At 40.2% G+C, this 17,777-nt stretch overlaps 1 protein-coding gene across 6 annotated transcripts in view; it reads right to left on the reverse strand.

Moving 5' to 3' along the window:
* Positions 1 to 332: 332 nt before the first annotated feature.
* The window catches only part of EXOC1 (exocyst complex component 1), a 36,070-nt gene continuing 18,625 nt past the window's right edge, over positions 333 to 17,777 (reverse strand). For 3 of the 6 annotated variants that reach the window (XM_075259485.1, XM_075259476.1, XM_075259449.1), the window contains 10 exons: positions 16,874 to 17,014; positions 15,944 to 16,049; positions 12,138 to 12,301; positions 10,808 to 10,918; positions 8,365 to 8,435; positions 7,276 to 7,504; positions 5,670 to 5,853; positions 5,329 to 5,528; positions 4,041 to 4,235; positions 333 to 2,029 (listed from right to left, as the gene is read on the reverse strand). In XM_075259485.1, the coding sequence (XP_075115586.1) occupies positions 1,877 to 2,029; positions 4,041 to 4,235; positions 5,329 to 5,528; positions 5,670 to 5,853; positions 7,276 to 7,504; positions 8,365 to 8,435; positions 10,808 to 10,918; positions 12,138 to 12,301; positions 15,944 to 16,049; positions 16,874 to 17,014 (1,554 nt within the window). In that variant the 3' untranslated portion in view covers positions 333 to 1,876. Of the gene's footprint in view, positions 2,030 to 4,040; positions 4,236 to 5,328; positions 5,529 to 5,669; positions 5,854 to 7,275; positions 7,505 to 8,364; positions 8,436 to 10,807; positions 10,919 to 12,137; positions 12,302 to 14,218; positions 14,264 to 14,888; positions 14,937 to 15,943; positions 16,050 to 16,873; positions 17,015 to 17,777 lie in introns of all 6 variants that reach the window. The other 3 variants (XM_075259466.1, XM_075259458.1, XM_075259440.1) reach the window with 2 other exon arrangements.

The raw sequence follows: 17,777 nt of genomic DNA on the forward strand, positions 1-17,777 counted from the left end.
GCGGATGACTTGGCTGCTCGGGACCACATGATCTGCCATTGTGCGGGGCAGAACTGCTTACTCAGAGCCTCCATCTACCTGACCATATATTTGTGGAAAGGGGGAGGAGTCAGTATATTACAGCTAATATACAGGTATATTATCTGTGGACAAGGGAGAAGTTGGAATGACTAGGGGGCTCGGTGTTGGTTCCAATCATGTGACAGTGACTACAGTCTCTAAAACACCCCACAGGAAGTATTTACAGGCTCCCTTGAAAACCCCTTTATTAAATGAAAGTAACTTGAAGAAAATGCCAACAATTTTTAACCAAATAATTTAATATTGGCCGAAAAAAAGAACAGACAAAACAACTATGATATTAACCAGTGTTTGAGAACATTTACATCAATAAAAGGAGAATATCCAAAGCTCCTTCCTTATACATTCAGAGAAGGATCCTTGACAGTGGAGCTGAATTTACAATAACTGGAGCAAACTAAAAATTTTGTTACAGAAACCTAAAAATCGAAATGAGGAGTGTTTAGATGAAAAGCAATGAAATAAGCCAGAATCATCTTCAGTTGTCAAGTTGTTAAAATTATAATAAACTGTTTCTTAAGGGGGGATGTCTTAGATTTGCAAAATCACTGCTGCTTTCTTCCAGAAACAGCACCTCATCTACTTAGAAGTGACTGGAGCTGAACCATTCTACACCCAACCAATGGACAAGTGTGGGGTTGTTCTTGGAAGAAGCTGTCTAATCTGGAATTCTACTAAGGAGACTGTCTGATTTATTAGGGAATTACTTGCATTAGTACAGAAATAAATATCTGTACTCTTATCTACTATCCGCTTGATATCTGTTACTGGAGATCCTGCCATGTCTGTACATTATATGGACAACAGATTGATATGACCACGCGCTTGCAATGCTTCACTTTCCTGTGGCAAGAGGAACTGAACATTTGCTGCCAGGTTCCCTGACGGGTTCCAGCTAATTGTTAGGGGTGCCTGCAGCAGGACCCCTGTAATCATCTTATTGTTGGGGTACCCTTTTAATATAGAGGAATTTTTCTAAACATAGGTGTTTTCCCACAAGGGCAACCTATAAGATAGGGAACACATGGCAAATTTGTGGGGTACGAACGCTCAGACACCCAATATCACAGTGAAATGAATGCAGTAGTGTGAATGCTGTCCGAGTAACCTCTCCATTCAGAACTGGGGACAAAATATCCCTTGTTCTGATCGTAGGGGGTCTGAGAAATAAGACCTCCACTGATCTGCAAATTATTCCCTACACTGTGGATGCAGATCATTTGCCCAAATGGGAACACCCTTTTAATTACAACTGATTGTGGGAAAATTCTGTGACTTTGTTTTGTGACTTTTGTAAATCAATATGGCCAACGTTACAGCACTCACTGGAATTGTCACTCAGCACTGACAATAATCAGTTATACAGTAAGTAAGAGTATAACATTGGCAAAGTAGGGGCATCTGCTGTAATGGCCGCCATATTGATTAGCATATACAATTAAAGAAACTAACAAATAGTTAACAACTTGACAGACGATGATGACACAACTTTATACGTACTGAGAATAAGATCATATCCTACTTTGAGCAGTGCCGAATGTACTTTGTTCCCAGATGATACATTCACACGTTATCACAATGTTAGCTACAGAGTCCGGTTACTGGATGTGCAGTGTTTGGGCTAAGCATTACACATGTACAGCTAATCTCATTCATCCCTTTCCCATTTGTGTATCACACTTAAAGTGCTTTTCGTTCCTTAAAGAAACACTCCGGGAAAACCAAACTGAAAAACTAGATAAAACAGAGGGAATCCGTTTTCCTCGGGGTGTTCCTTTAAGTGCATTTAGTATTTCTAATGAGACTGGGCAATACTAGAGAAATACTCCAGGATGTCTTGAATGGTGAACTCCATGGTGATTCCAGCTCCTGTGTAACATTTCTCAATCAGACCTTCAAAGTGCTTATACTGGCGGATAAATTCATCTTGCATGGTGTGCCAAACCACCTGCGGGATAGAATAGACACCGCATCACATTAGAACAGACATGACCATGTCATCATGGTGCAGCCCAAACCTTTAGATACCTGACAGTTCTCCTGAAATCCCTTCTATATGCAATATAAATGAGGTCACAAAAGCAAGAAAAGCTATACAGAATTGGCAAGTGTCAGTCTATTATTTTTTTATATACTAATTTTTATTGTTTTGTTTCATAAAAAAGTGGACATAGTGAAAATTGCAGAATATAGTATTTTTTTTTATTTTTAAATATGCACTCCAGTGATTTTTTTTCCCCATTCATTATGAACCTAGTCCCCCAATATATATAATTCTGCCAGTATTACATCTTATTTAGTTATTCCTTTCTATCTGAAATCTTCTCTTCTGTAAGGTCATATAACTCTCTCTCTGACCAAATAAAATACACAGGAGTTAAAAAGTCAGTTCCTCGCCTTCTGTATTATGGACTGTTCCGCACAGGCTCTCCTCACCTCTGTCACTAACTACTGATGGACAGACAGTTCTTGTCACATGGCTGTAATAAAGGTGCTCAAAGTTCAGCCCAACTATATATTTACAGTATCTGATTGCCTAAAAAGGATCTTTACCAGCTCCAACAACTCCACTGATATAACAGGAATTTTTTTTCTCTAGCCCCCGCTATTCCTGAGCAATCAATGCTGTTAGTTTTGGTGCCTGATACGCTATCTAGACTCTGTACTGTCAGGTGTTGATGGCAAGCAGGAGCATACAAGGGGTGTGATTCTGAGCTCTGACACTGGCTGCCTCTGATTGGAGCTCTGAATCACACCCCCTGTCTGACACAGCCCACCTGACATTACAGAGCTTATATGGGACATCAGGCATCAAAACTACCTGTACTTGTTACTCGGGAACAGGAGGGGAAAGAAAAGCTAATAGAGGAGTATATTAACAGATGCTAAGAGCTAGAATTTGTTGGAGGTGGTGAAAGGTCCTCTTTAAAAAAAAAAATAAATAAAAATAAAAAAATACATATATAGATAAAGTGCAGCCCATGGGATGCTGTGTTGATATATTGTAGAACTGATATAGCAAAAGGTAATATGAAAAACAAGATGCTGTATGAGCAGGAGCATAGAAGATGGATAGCAGGAGTATGAGGGCAGTATATATGAAAGAAGTCTAGAATATGACAATCAGGTGATAAGTGCAGGGATAGAAAAAATGCTGGAGTGCTTCTTTCAAATAAAAAGGCTGACAATTAAAAAATAAATGTATTTAATATATTAATAACTCTAAGTCAGAGAGGGGCAAAAACAAGTCAGAATATATAAATTGTTAATATATATTTTTCCCATTATCGGCTATGTCACACTGGTTAGAATTTGACCATCATCATTACAGGGATTTCACCATTACAATAACTATATTTAAATTTGTAAAAAATTAAAAATTATATATTTTTACAAAAATAGGTAATGAAAAATTTTGCAAAGTTTTAACCCCTTCCCGACATCAACTGCCCCAGTACGGCAGATGCCGGGTGTATAAACATGGCATCGCCATGACCGCCGGGTGTCTACTGTTCATGGGAAGGGGTTAAAGATTTTAATCTTAGTGGTGACAGTCTGTTGTCTTGATCAGTTGCCAATGGAGACCATGAATACTGGAAATTTGTATGGCTGAGACTTGTCAGAAACCCAGCCATGATTTCCTTATTGTGCCCGGGTTATCGCTCACACATGTAGTGACCCTGCCTGATAATCTGTCCATAGAAAGTTTCTGCATTCATGGTCGTATGCATTGGCAACCCATCAAGACCACAGGCTGTTACCTCTAAGATGGTTAGAGAAAATCTTTAAAACTCTTCAAAATTTTATTTATTTCTATTTGTCAAAATATATAATTTTTAATGGTCTATAAATTTTAGTAAGATCATAGTTCGGGAAAGCCATTGACCTTTTGTGCTTCCTTGAATGTGGTTTTATAGAACATCAAATCTGCTGTCAATCCCTTCTAACCATATAGTCACCTGCAGTAAGTTCTCCTCCTCACACAGATGCTTGTCCACCTTTTTGTAGAGGTTATCTAGGCCTTTCTTCACCTCTTTACCAGGATAGTCCTTTATGACTTTACGCAGCTCTTGCTTGCTGAATGCCAACTGGTAGCTTACTTCATCGTAACCAATTCCCTGGGCAACACGAGCTTTCACCCCTTCAAAGAAAATCTTTGGGGAAAAATAAATAAAACAATCATTATTTTAACCTTATAAGAATTATAATTTCTATATAAAGAATATTTTTATTTTTTTTTATTTGTGGCTAAAAAACTAAACTAATAGAGATGAGTGAACACTGTTCGGATCAGCCGATCCGAACAGCACGCTCCCATAGAAATGAATGGAAGAACCTGTGACGCTGACTTTGCCGGCGGCCGGCGTCACAGGTGCTTCCATTCATTTCTATGGGAGCATGCTGTTCAGATCGGCTGATCCGAACAGTGTTCGCTCATCTCTATAAACTAACAATGTCAAGAGTACCTGCCCTGATATCCGTCTGCATTCTCTATGAAAAAATGTAGGAGCTTGTTTTGCATCAAGGGGTAGGAATGTGAAGAAGAAGAAAAAAAAATGTAAGCGGCCATTTTCTTGTGGCCTGGGCATGCGTAGTGACTCTGCCCAAGGCCTAGAAGATTGAAACCCAGGATGGAAGAAGACACAGGGAGAGGGCATTCCAGACGAAGATAGAGATGGCGCTGGAGAGTTCTCTCACAGCATTGGGGACGCACCCAGTGCTATTTGAGCATTGGGGCCTGCCCCCAGTGCTGCAAAAGAACTCATTTGCATACTGAAGAAAACTGGGATTTCTACCGAACGGCAGTGCGGAGAAGACATTTAAAGGTAGGAGAAAAATAGCCTTTCTTAAGGCTATTCCTACGTGTTAGTCAGTAAAAAGGGTATCCAATGATAGGATCCCTTTAAGCCCTATCCACAACTCCTGCGTAACCCCAACCTCTCCCCTCCAGCAGCAGGGAACTTGTGCAGAATGGATCAGGGAGTGACATAAATTACAGGGTTCTGCCATGAGTTATGGTAAATCTGTCACACCAAGACATCCCTAACCTCGACCCCTACCCTGTTCTGTCCACTTTTCTCTAATGTGGCATGCAGATAAAAAAAAAAAAAAAATGCCTAAAGCTCACAGGCCGCTGCCACCATCTTTGCTAACAAGCCCGCTTCTTGTGACATGCCACTATCATTCCAAATGTAATACCATATCCACATTCCATCATCAAGAAATGACCCTTAGAGAAGACATTACATTTAACTTCTCCAGAGGATGTCCCAGGGAGTAGATGACGTAGGACTGCAGATGGTCATTATACTTCTGTTTGGCCTCTCTCTTTTCTGCTTCCAGACAGGAGATCTTTAACCGAGAAAGAGTTGCAAAGATGTGGTGGAAATTTTCCATCATGACGACATCTCGAGGAGTTTTCTGGCTTTCATTTGCAACTTTTTCAACTTGAAGAAAAGAAAAATGACAAGATGACATAACTGAACTGTTTTTAAGTGGCACAAATGGGATGACCCCATACACATCATCATACTCCTTACTTTCAGCCCTCCTTTGCATACATTTATGCTTTTTTTAATGAAATTTACCATTTATGAAAACGGCTCTTATCAGTTTTGTATAAGCTTTATCCAAGTCTCCTCGTCTCTCAGCTGATCGAAAGATTGACTCTGCCAGTTCAGCAAACTCTTCAAACCCAGACACAAATGGAAGAATGCCGACCTTGCTCTTTTTTGAGATTTTGACATCCTCCATCTGTTTGATCTGGTTGGTCTGAACAAGGAGAAAGATACCATTAAAAGGTGGAATACCTTCATTTTCTGCAACCATTGCTAGATGCTAAAGGTTATCAACCTTGCCTTAAGGTTATGTAAGTTATGTAATATACATTCTAGCATATAATATAGTGTGCAAAATCCTGTATATATGGCTTGTGTGTACTTATACAGCAATGAGAATGCACATTTACATACATGGAGATCTTAATACATACTCGTAAACCTGAAGAACATATCTCACAGAAGCCAACAACAGACAGGGAAGGTCAAAGTGCTTTAGACATTACAAGGCAGTTTTACCTTCTTTAACCAGACCGCAAGAACTTCCACAGACAACACAACACAACCATGAAAACAATCTAAAAGTTTAGCCTCCATAGGAATAATTGTTAATGCATTGCTGTATCGGAAAGGATTCATTTTGCTTCTTGATGGTTCTACTTCAATTCTAGCTTTGTACCATATGGTACAGGGGTGTAAAGTCCCAATCCAAACCAGTAACCATAAGACATGCATACAACTTCTGGAAAGTTCTATACATTAGGGAGAGGGGTTACAACGTTATAAAAGTTCAGTGTATAGGCTTTGAATTGACTGTATATCTTGGGGTGACAACAGGGGCGTAACTACCGGGGTAGCAGCGGTAGCAATTGCTACAGGGCCCGTTTTTTTTCCTCTTTATAGGCCGTTACTCCAGCCAGTAACGGGCCCTATTTACTTACCTGCCGGGATTGGTAAGCAGCGCCATGGGCCCCACAAACACTATTATTATACTTGGGGGGGATGTTCTTTTCAGACCCCCGAGTATAATGATCGGAGGTCCGGGAGAAGTAAAAGAACATATAAAACACTGTTACTTACTTCTCCAGGCAGGCTTTGGGTCTACTTCTGTGACGTCGTCCCTGATGTCACATGACCAGGGCCTTCTGGCAGGAGCCATTATGGGGCATAATAGTATGTGCAGGGGCCACTATGAGATATAATTCTGTGTGCAGGGGCCGCTATGGGGCATAATAGAGCACACTGGAATGCAGGGGTATCGGTCGGTCGAGGTCTTCGGTTGGGAGGGGGACCCCTCATGTCAAAAGTTCACTACGGGGCCCCGCCATTCCTAGTTACGCCACTGGGTGGCAGCGCATATCAGATATGGTTTCTCCACTTGAAAGTAAGTGGTAGGTGGTATTCTTATTCTCAGTATCCTTAGAAGCCAATGTACAATAACTTGCTAGGATTTTACAATACCAGGCCAGTGTAATATTCTTGAACCCTCCCAAGTCAAATGTTAGGTCAGGGCATTGTGCATAATAAGTTATTATGACTTCTTCTCGGTCTGCCAGTGACTATAATACTACAGAAACATATTGCCCTGAATTTGCATGTAGATTTATGTAAGATCATACAAGGTCGTTCCACTTACTATGCACTTATCAAAGTTCCTTTTCACTGTAACCAAGACATTGCCAAGTGTAGTACTAAGGAAGGAGGCAGAGTCCACATTCTCTGCCGTCCATACATGGTGGCTCATCTTCACCAGCATATACAGAGAATTAAAGCTGTCAATCTTGTCTCCCAAGGCAATGAGGTTGTTGAGTTCTGGTTCTATGCAGCGGAAAATGTGAGTCATCATCTGTCGGATCATTTCTTTCCTGTAAAGTAGTAAGCAAGCCAAAGTAAAAATAAATGATCAAGAATCATTACTTATTAAGAGATTAAATAGCTACATCAAGTGCATGTAAGAATCAGCGATTCTGTGACTAGAACCAAAACGCAAGAGGATGAAGCTAATCTCTTCACTAAACAAATCTAAGGAACATAAAAAGGAATGGAGGAATTTATTAAAGGGGTGGGTCAAGTTTTGAAAAGATCCTTTATTGATAGAATAGGGGATAAAATTTCATGACTGCTGGGACCCCCCAGTGATCCAAAGAATGGGGCCTGGTTCTGTCCTGCTGGAGCAACAATCGAAACATACCCTGCCACTCCATATTGGAATGTGAATGCTGGCGATAGCAACCATTCACATGCAACAGAAAACTTCCTGGGAAATTTTTGGTTCCACCACGTCACAAAAAGTGTTGCAGAGATAACTAGAATATTATTTATTTCATGTGTAAAAGCAGAGAATCGATCCCCTTCAATAACAATGGGGCTAAAATTCAGGAGATACCAGGAGCTCCCAGAGACACCCAGAAATCACTCTAAACCAGGCTAAAAAGGTATATGGGTGCACTTATAGGGGGTAAATGAATAAAAACTGACATTCAGAAACCACTGAGGCAATCTACATACTAAAGGTAGGTGTGGAATAGCCTTTCTAAAGCCTATGCAAGGATGTGTTAAGATAAAAATGACTTTTCCCAATGATAGAGCCCCTTTAATAGCTCTAATACACATTTTTTTAAATACATTTTTTGCCCAGAAACCGCCTTTAAGTACTGATGATTTGATACAAAAAAGTAAAGTAATAAATACATAACATAAGCAATAATAATAAGTGCAGACGTACTCTGAGGATGCGGTTAGGGTTATGTTTTGTGATCGAGATACTCCACCACCATCTGCATCATCTCCGTCACCCTAAAATAAAATTAAAAAAACCAAGGGGATTACATAAAAACCTACACAAGCAGGATTTCCTTACAGTGGTTTATCCCACAGCTACCAGATATTCAAAGGACCACAGTCCTAAGCTCCATTGAAACGCCCAAAAATCTGCCGGTATGACTTCATTCTGAATTTGATAAATTTGATGTTGATAATATCGGATTACTTTGTGGAGAATTAATATCCTAACATTGAAGCATTATTTCTGAGAGTGCGGTGAGTCTATTTTGATTTGACCTAGTTCTCCAAACGCACCTTGCCTTCCTATGAAGTGTTGGTTCAGGGGAGTCTTATTACTTACTTACTGCCTGGGTTTTTTATGTGTTAGACCTCTGGCTTCCAAGCTGGTTCTGAAAACAGGTCAGGTGACCGGAACAATTACCCGGTACCCTCCTCTTCACTCTGCTCCATGTTTAATAGTAGGACGTGTACATGGAGGCTGGCAGACTCCATCATTGTAATAGTATAAACGTCTTACCATTAAACATGGAGCAGAAGGAGGAAGAAGTGGGGGTTCTGAGTGCTGGTTCTGATCACCAGACCTGGCGTTAGAACCAGTCCAACTGTATCACATGGGGCCTCAAATTTAGCTGTGACTGATCTGGAGTGCTATGATGTCTTTAAAGAGGACCTTACACCACTTGAGGCACATGCGGTTTTATATGTACTGAATTCAGCGCACTGTCGGCTTTCATGTTCTGTGCTCTGTGTGAAGCGCTCTCAGTGCTGGTAATGTAGCTCTTCACCATCAGAACGGCGTTTCTGACAGTCAGTCAGGATCGCCCTTCATCACAGTAGCGTTTATAGTGCTATACTGTGAGAGCAGGGAGGAACACCCCCTGATAGATGAGTACTGGGGAGTCGTTCCAGGCTGACTGTCAGAAACGTCCTTCTGACGAGGAAGAGCTACAGTACCGGCACCAAAAGCTCTTCACCCGGAGCACAGAACATGAAAGCCGACAGTGCACTGAATTCAGTGCACTGTCGACTTTCTAGCGGTATATAGAACCGCATGTGCCCCAAGTGGTGTAAGGTCCTCTTTAATCATGTGATTGGTGGAGGTTACTGGAGTCGGAGCACCGATGATCTGATATTGATTACCTACTGTATGCTAAGAATAGGTCATAAATATTAAAGTCATGGAATACCCCTTTAAGTACAAGGCACTGAAATATAGAAAAACAAGGCTTTATAAACAACATTAAACGGAGTAATACACATTAATATCATGATCAGGTTTTGTTTAATAATAAATAGTTTTCTTTTCAACCGAAATAATAAGAGTGAGACCCTCATCCACCTCTAATCCATTAACCTTATGATATACTATATACATGTCAACTAGTCTTTTACAAAACCACAAAAACAGATGAGCGAGTTCAATTATTCATAGTGTCATCATTTCGATTTATTTATCAGTCGTCCCGGTTCCCCTTAAAAACATTCACTTGTGATTTTGTGGTTAATTCATCTGTTCATCTAGACATAAAAGCCTTGGTTATATTTGAGATGCCGCTTATTAGATATCCATTACCTAAACCTCCCGCCCCCCAAGAACAATAAAATTATTAGATTGGTACATAGATGCAATTATATCAGACTGGCAATGAGGATGCAATTCCCATACAACATTACTGACTGCTTAGAACATCATTTCCAAACCTAGGTACCCCAATAAGATTTTTTTTATATAGTTAAAGGGAACTTGTCATAAAACTGCAATCTGATCTGCGGCAGCATGTTATAGAACAAGAGTAGGTGGGAAGATTGATATATAGTTTGGGAAGAGATTCAGTAACTTACTCCGTTATATCTTTGCGCAGTCATCTAGTCTTGTGGCCAGTCCTACCAGTGACTGACTGCTATCTCGGTGCGCACATACATCATGCATGGAAGGCTTTCAGTTACTGAAAGGACCACCACCAAGACTAAATGACTGCAAAAGGAAGTGATACAATAGAAGGGGCGTTTTTACCAAGGTCTGTACAGCCCAGATGAATCAGATGTGTTAGTAATAGAGATGAGCGAACACTGTTCAGAACAGCCGTTCCGAACAGCACGCACCCATAGAAATGAATGGACATAGCCGGCACGTGGGGGGTTAAGCGACCGGCCGCTGGCAAAGTGTACGTGCCAGGTGCTTCCATTCATTTCTATGGGAGCGTGCTGATCCGAACAGTGTTCGCTCATCTCTAGTTAGTAATCTTGTATTTAGAGGCACAGAAGGAAAGAACTGATGTCCTGGTAGATTACAATATCATAGTAAGTCCATTTACTATTATAGAAATTTGTGCACAGTAAAGAAAATATATACAGTAACATTAATAAATAATTAGTTACTATACCATGGGTGTCCGAGACATGCTCTGATGTTGGGATAGATTAAAGAATTTACTGATGAAGTCTTGTTCAGCTAGACAGAGCGGCTCCAGTTCACTTAAGACCTGCTCAAAGATCTGAACAGAAAAAAAAAAAATTAAGATTATATTGAGTGGCCATTTCTTATTAGCCACACTTAAAACCCTGTTAAGCAATTACTCTATACAAGTCACGAAGGGCAGCAAATGAGTAGCACAGTTGTGCAAAAAAGTAAATGTTCCTAAGTGATGTACCGGTTAAGGAATATGGACATCATGGGGGGAGGGGATTCGTCATCAGGATCCCGCTCTGCAGGCTAGAAATGAGGAACTCTACGAGCAGCATCTCTTCTGATGCACTTAAGGTGTTCTTGTATGCAATAGATGGTCTTTGTTCATTCAGTCATTCTAATGTGGTACTTTCCCCCTCTAAGGGTAAGTTCACTCGGGTTATTTTGGACTGGATTTTGATGCAAAGGCTGCCTCGGAATCCGGTCCAAAAAACAGCTAGCTGCGACTGGATGCTGATGCAGTGCACCGGCATCCACTTGAGGCATTCCACTCTGCATTAGGCCCAAATGAATGGGCCTCGTCGGGAGGGAGGTGTCGTGCTGCGGAATCCGTGGCAAGAAAGGGCAGCTCGCTTCTTTTTTTCCCGCGAGCGCCAAAAAACTGCTAGTGGATAAAAGAAGTGAAGGGCTCCCGTTGAAGTCAATGGGAGACAATTTTTGGAGCCAGATTCTGAGGCGGATTCTACGTCAAAATCCGGTCCAAAAAACCCTGTGTGAACGTACCCTAAATCATCTATCTCCTTGGGGTGTTGGGTGCAGGATCTGATGCAACGAAGAGTCTGCATTCTGAAAAATGTTGTCTCTCATAAGGCAAATCCTTTAATGACACGGATGCATAATGGGATTGCAGTTCAGCCCAACTAAATGGAGCAGTGTAGGAAGCACAATTGCAGTACCATTCTGAGGACCAGTCTTCTAAGTGTAATGTATGGGGGTCAGGTTATTGGTGCATCGAGTCTTCACTGTTGTTTCAGATATAGAAGTACAAGTGCCGGGTAGTATAGTTCATATTCAGTCACTTCCTTAGGGCTGAACTACCTGTACAGATGCACTGCTATATCTGGAAAAATAGTGACAAGTCCAAGTAATTTAAAGGAGCTTTCCAGCCTCTAATGTAGATTTCATATTGATGGTAAATTAAGTCCCCAAGCGGACCCTATGTTCACGCTGTCTACTAATCAGCCATATAATACCTGAAAGTATCTGCTTTTAGAGAATAAAAGGGAAAGGCAAAAAAATAAAAATACCTTGTCAAATTTAGTGCGGTCTGCTACATCCAAGTCAGAGGCAGACATGTTGCCCATGTCTAATAATGAAGAGGACTGGGATCTGCGGCTTCCTGAACTTTGGACCGACAGCTTATTCAGACTGGACGTGGATCCCGTAAGCTTCCCAGAGCTGCCATGAAGACCTGAAACCCAAAAGGTAAGAAGAGATATTATAGCACAAGAGGAGGAAGTGGTTTGGAATTATTATTTCTCTGAATAATCCAACTACCTATTTTAAAAAAATATCTGGGTCTTGTTATTTTAAAAAGATGAACCAATATGAAGGAGAGGGGAACATTTTTTTTTATAGTCCTATACATGCTGCACCTGGAATATAATGTTTGGATCAAGAATTATAGGATGATTTGATATGGTATTTTTTTTATCGTTAAAGAGGTTTACTAGGAGTTACATATTGATTGACCAAAACTATTATAAAAAAAATAAAATAAAATTCTGAGTGCAACCATACAGATCAGCCACCAGGTGGCCAAATACCACATTGCACTTTTAAAAATGTTATTAATGGCGACATTTCTACATATCCACAGCACTGTAGTTCTACCAATGAATCTGAAAACTGCAATGATCTGCATTAATGCCGTGTGTAGGTGCAGTCTGCCAATAGTTTGTGTGACTGTTTCCTTAATTGTTTGGGGGGGAAGGGGCTGCCTTCATGGAAATTCTCTATAATTACATATTAATTCCATATACTTTTCTCGGTCTATGTACTGCAATACTTAATAACCTATGATGACCTGTTACCAGAGGCGTAACCTGAAGCTCCTGGGCCCAATGCAAAATCTGTAATGGGGCCTCTACCTACCATGTGGAATTTATAATATTGCTCCCAATGGGTCCAGGGCCTGGTAGTGACTGTCACCCCTATACCCTCTGCAACTACGTCCCTGCCCATAACTAGATCTGAATCTTCTATGTGAAACAACTCAACACACAAATTTCCAATGATGGGGGTGACGTATTAACATGACTTCACAAAACAGAACCTAAAGGGTAGCGGTCAACACTGACATACTGGACCTAGTAAATACCTGATATTCCAGAAATGTCATTTCATAGGATAAACATCTTCTTTAACTCTTTAATGTACCCTGAATATTTTTTGAATAAATTGATAACTGGGCATTACCATTTATCTTGTCAAAGGGGTGTGTCACAGTCTAACAATGCCAGCACTGACTGGACGGTCTCAGACTACACAGTGACACTTCCCCAATGGTAAGACCCACTTGTCAATGTAATCATAAATTTTTAGCAAGAAGTTGATAAAAAAAAAAAAAAAAAAAAAAAAAAAAAAAAATAATCTGCTTCAGAATTGTTATTTCATGGGGAATACATGTACTTACTAAATTAGACATGTCAGGGATAGGACAAGTCCTCTTTACAAGACTGTCCACTTCTTTTATTATAAATGACGACCTAGCCTTAAGTCATGATCCCCTCAGTTTACATCGCACACAGTTTCATAGCAACTGGGTGACATAATAATTACAGCTTGGGATGAGTAAAAGTGATCAATAAAAAAAATAAAATAAAATGGACAATCCCTTTAACTACATTTGCAAAATAACAACATATTTGAATGCAGAAGTTTTGAAAGTGCCCTGCCAGGTTCTCTATCTTTTTAGTCTTCTTCTAGCAAACCATTCAATACTTTGGAGTAATATGAAAAGACGATGATCATGAACATGTACAACAGTGGAAGTTTTTTTTTCCTCTGATGTACTAAATGACATTCGTCTCAAGAAGAGATTTATGTGACGGTCTCAGAATAATAATAAACCATGCAATGTGTCAGGCATTCTGTTGTTTTATTCCATCCGGTTTCCATCATGGTTATAGGAAAAATATATAATCTCCAGGTGTGAACAGTCCCTTAGAGGGATACCTACTTGTTTACTTGTCTCAGTACAAAATCTAAAAAGGTCTTCAATGAACACCATGCAAGAATCATCCAGGAGGCAACAAGTCCAATGATGCAGTCATGTATCAAACCATTTGGTAACATTGCTGAAAGATGGCAACCATGTTATACTCACTTTCCGTCTCCTGCTTCACGGCACTCTCTTTTCGAGGCAGCGTAGCTGGTTTGGATTAAGTTGCAAGCACCAAAGACAAAGATGCATTAGAAAACAGGCATTTAGCGAAGACCATGCACAAGAGGCAAGTTAGGCACTAGTTGGAAAGAGACATGCAGAAGACTATATTAAGTAGATACGGTTAACCAAAGCTGTAAACAGTTACATGGACAATTCAACGTATAACTGTTGTAAGGAGACACACAAAGGCACACGTCGTATTAGAGGTACCCAGTCATTCATGTAGGATGGTATGAGGTTAAATATACTCCAGGCATGGGAAAGATATCAGAAGAGACAAGGATGTGACTGGATATATATCTTTAAATGCCTGTTTAAAGAACCAATGCAAATTTATTTGGGAGATTAATATTATAGCAGAAATGGATCCTATGGACCTTTCACCCTTATGGCGGTGACTGCATTTTTAAATATTCTCTAGACACAGATACAGGTATCAGAATAGCCGATTATTTTCCTTTCCAGAACACTATCCATTCTAGATAACATCTGGTCAGTAGGTAGTTAAGGTAAAAAAAACAGGACAACATTATGAATGTAACACAAAGGATTCTGACTTAGGTGAACATAGGGTGTATCCATTACGCTTAGTGCACATTAATGTACTGACTTTCTCCTTTACCGTGTTTATTGATTATTCTTGTGGAACCAACATTATCTGTATTAAAAGGAGAAAAATGTGTTGTGTGAAGAAAACTCAGACCATGTAACATACAGCCACCAAGACCACCTTAAAAAACCTTCTTCATGTTAAGCCTCACACATCCAAGCTCAGTCCACACATCAGCAAGCAAGTCAATGAATAGCAGGCATATAAAAAATCTATCAAATGCTAACATGATAGACTTTATAAGGACCTTAAGAACTGCACACAAGCTGAATGCCATCTAGTGTTACAAAGTACAGTACACCTGCGGAGCTGCAATGCCTGCAAAGCAATAGCCTTAAAGGGATCGTTTCACAATGTATTTTGTTACTTTTATGACCCATCTGATTGAGAGGTCATAAGTAAGAAAGGCAGATGTACAAACTGTAGGAACCTCGTTGAAAGTAGTCACTGGGTGCCACCATGTTAATTCCTGTGTTCCCATTATTTCCAAAAGGAGTTGTCCCAAGATTCAAAGAAAACCTGTCATTAGGTTTGGGACCCTTAAACCAGCAGCCTGTGCAGTGAAGTGAGGTGTATTGTCTTCACAATGTACCGAGAGTCGCCAAAGAGGAGTCGAGCTGGTCCCTAAATAAACATTACCAGAAGGAGAGTTGGGAATAAGATCATAAAGTTTGCGGCCCTAACCTCCAGCAACGTAAGTACATGATGGATAGCAGAGCCAAACCTCATGACAGGTTCCCTTTAAACATATATCCACAAGACTGGTGGGATCCCCAGAAATCAAGAGAATGGAGGGTCTCATGTATGAATAGAGATGCATGCTGTCCCTCCACTCAATTCTGTAGGAAAGATGGCGATAGCAGAATGTGGTACTCGGTTGAGTGGAGTCCCATAAAGGGATGCATAGGATTCTTGTTCTTGTGATCCTGTGTATAGGTGATAAGTTTAACTTTTGGGACAACCCCTTCAACAAACGAAACACACAAGTGTGACTATACATCTTACTGAGCTAATTTGTTCTGAATAAACTCATCCATTTGCCCGCATAAACTTACCAAACTTCTTTCCTTCCTTAGCAACACCGGTCATCTTGTTTTTAGCCACCTCGAAAAAGTCCCTGATCTCTCGGTCATATAATCGGACAATGTAATCAATATAGTTCTGAAACAGATGAAAAGGTCAGATTGTTAAATAATTTCTCTTTAACTCCTAAAAATAGTCAATTTTAGATGTCAATATATGGGAGACGTATTGGGCAGTATGCGGATGATCAGTCACCCAGGGAATGTCGATGTGAACAATTCCACCAACTCTATAGCAGATTACACCAATGAAGAAGCCAGTCTACAAAAATAGAACATGATTGTCTAGATTCAGACAATCACGCCATATACTTGTGTTTTTGGCCAACTCCAGACGTTTTCCAGTTGGATATAGAACACATTTTGGCACATAGAAGTCCACATAGGTACTGAATAGGGAGAAAGTAACTCTAAGGATGAATTATCTTCCCAGAGAACAAAAGGATTGAGTAGAGATGAGCGAGTAGTATTTGTTCAAATATCGAATCCTATTATAGTCTATGGGAAAAAACGGGAATGTTGTTCTGGTTTCCATGGAAAACAAAGTTCGACACCTTGGATCCTCCAAGTTCCGGAAGTAGCAGGATGAGAAGCACGAGGAGGTTTTTGCATTGAACTCAATGGAATTTTCCCGTGTGGTATTCGACCGATACGAGTATTTGATCGAATAGTAGTATTCGATCAAATACTACTCACTCATCTCTAGGATTGAGTATAGTAACACTTACCTCCAGACAAAATCTGTCTAGGTAGAACTGGAACACCCCCAAATACATCAGATATTCGGCCAACCTCACCAGAATCAGCCAGTGTCAATGTAATGTGACCAAACATTTTACCCTTTATATGTTCTAGGGTTTTCTTTACAACAAGGCAGAGACAAAGAGAGCAAACCCAACAAACCTTGGTAAGGCCCTCGTATCTGTTATACTCGGTGGTTTTCAGCCACTCCATCAGCTTGGCATATCTGAGAAGGTCGCGGTGAAAAGGATGGTGGTTGGGGAGAGTCAGCTCAACGGAGAGCGTAGAAGTCTGATCATGGCCCTTTTTAAAACATTAACAGGAGAAAATAATTTTGTATAATCCATGTTATATCATCTTTTATACAAAGGACATATAGAATATTTAGAAAAATTAGCAGACCATAAAAACTTTGCTCCAACACAAACCGCTGCGCTTAGACAAGTACTATAGAATATTCCCCAGGACATCAGTACATAGGAAACTATAAAAAATGATGAAGAGTAAACACCAATAAAAACACAACATTGCCTAATTCACCGCATACTTAACCTCCATAAAGCTAACATGGCCTCACGCCTCATAAATAAGTCAGCGCTTGCTACAATAAGTGGACTTACATTTACATCCATAAGGTGGGATTAAATAGGAAATACCCGTCATAAGAATTATGCTTTCACCATAAATTATGCATCGCTATAGAGAAGCTAGATACAGCCTGTATTTTCTGATATATATGTTCCTATCATGCTCTGAAAAAGTAGCTTTAACCTCTTACAGTTGGCGAATATCACCGATGGAGGGGGAGCGTCAGCTTAGGGACCGTATGGCGACCTCAATGAGTGTTTATTAGCTAGGTTTGGTGTCACAATGTAATAAATTACAAGGGTGGCCATGTAACATTACATATCCTTTCTACCTACCCCTGCAGATAGCAGTCATTCCTAAATATTGGCAGCTGGGCCCCTGGCTGTACCCACCTGTTATCTACAGAAAGTTGGCCGCCATAAACTAAAAGTTATCAGTAATTCTACCGAGCTTCAAAGTAGAACTCAGACTTATAAAG

Source organism: Leptodactylus fuscus, chromosome 1, assembly GCF_031893055.1.
Source record: "Leptodactylus fuscus isolate aLepFus1 chromosome 1, aLepFus1.hap2, whole genome shotgun sequence".
In the NCBI taxonomy this organism is placed as follows: Eukaryota; Metazoa; Chordata; class Amphibia; order Anura; family Leptodactylidae; genus Leptodactylus; species Leptodactylus fuscus.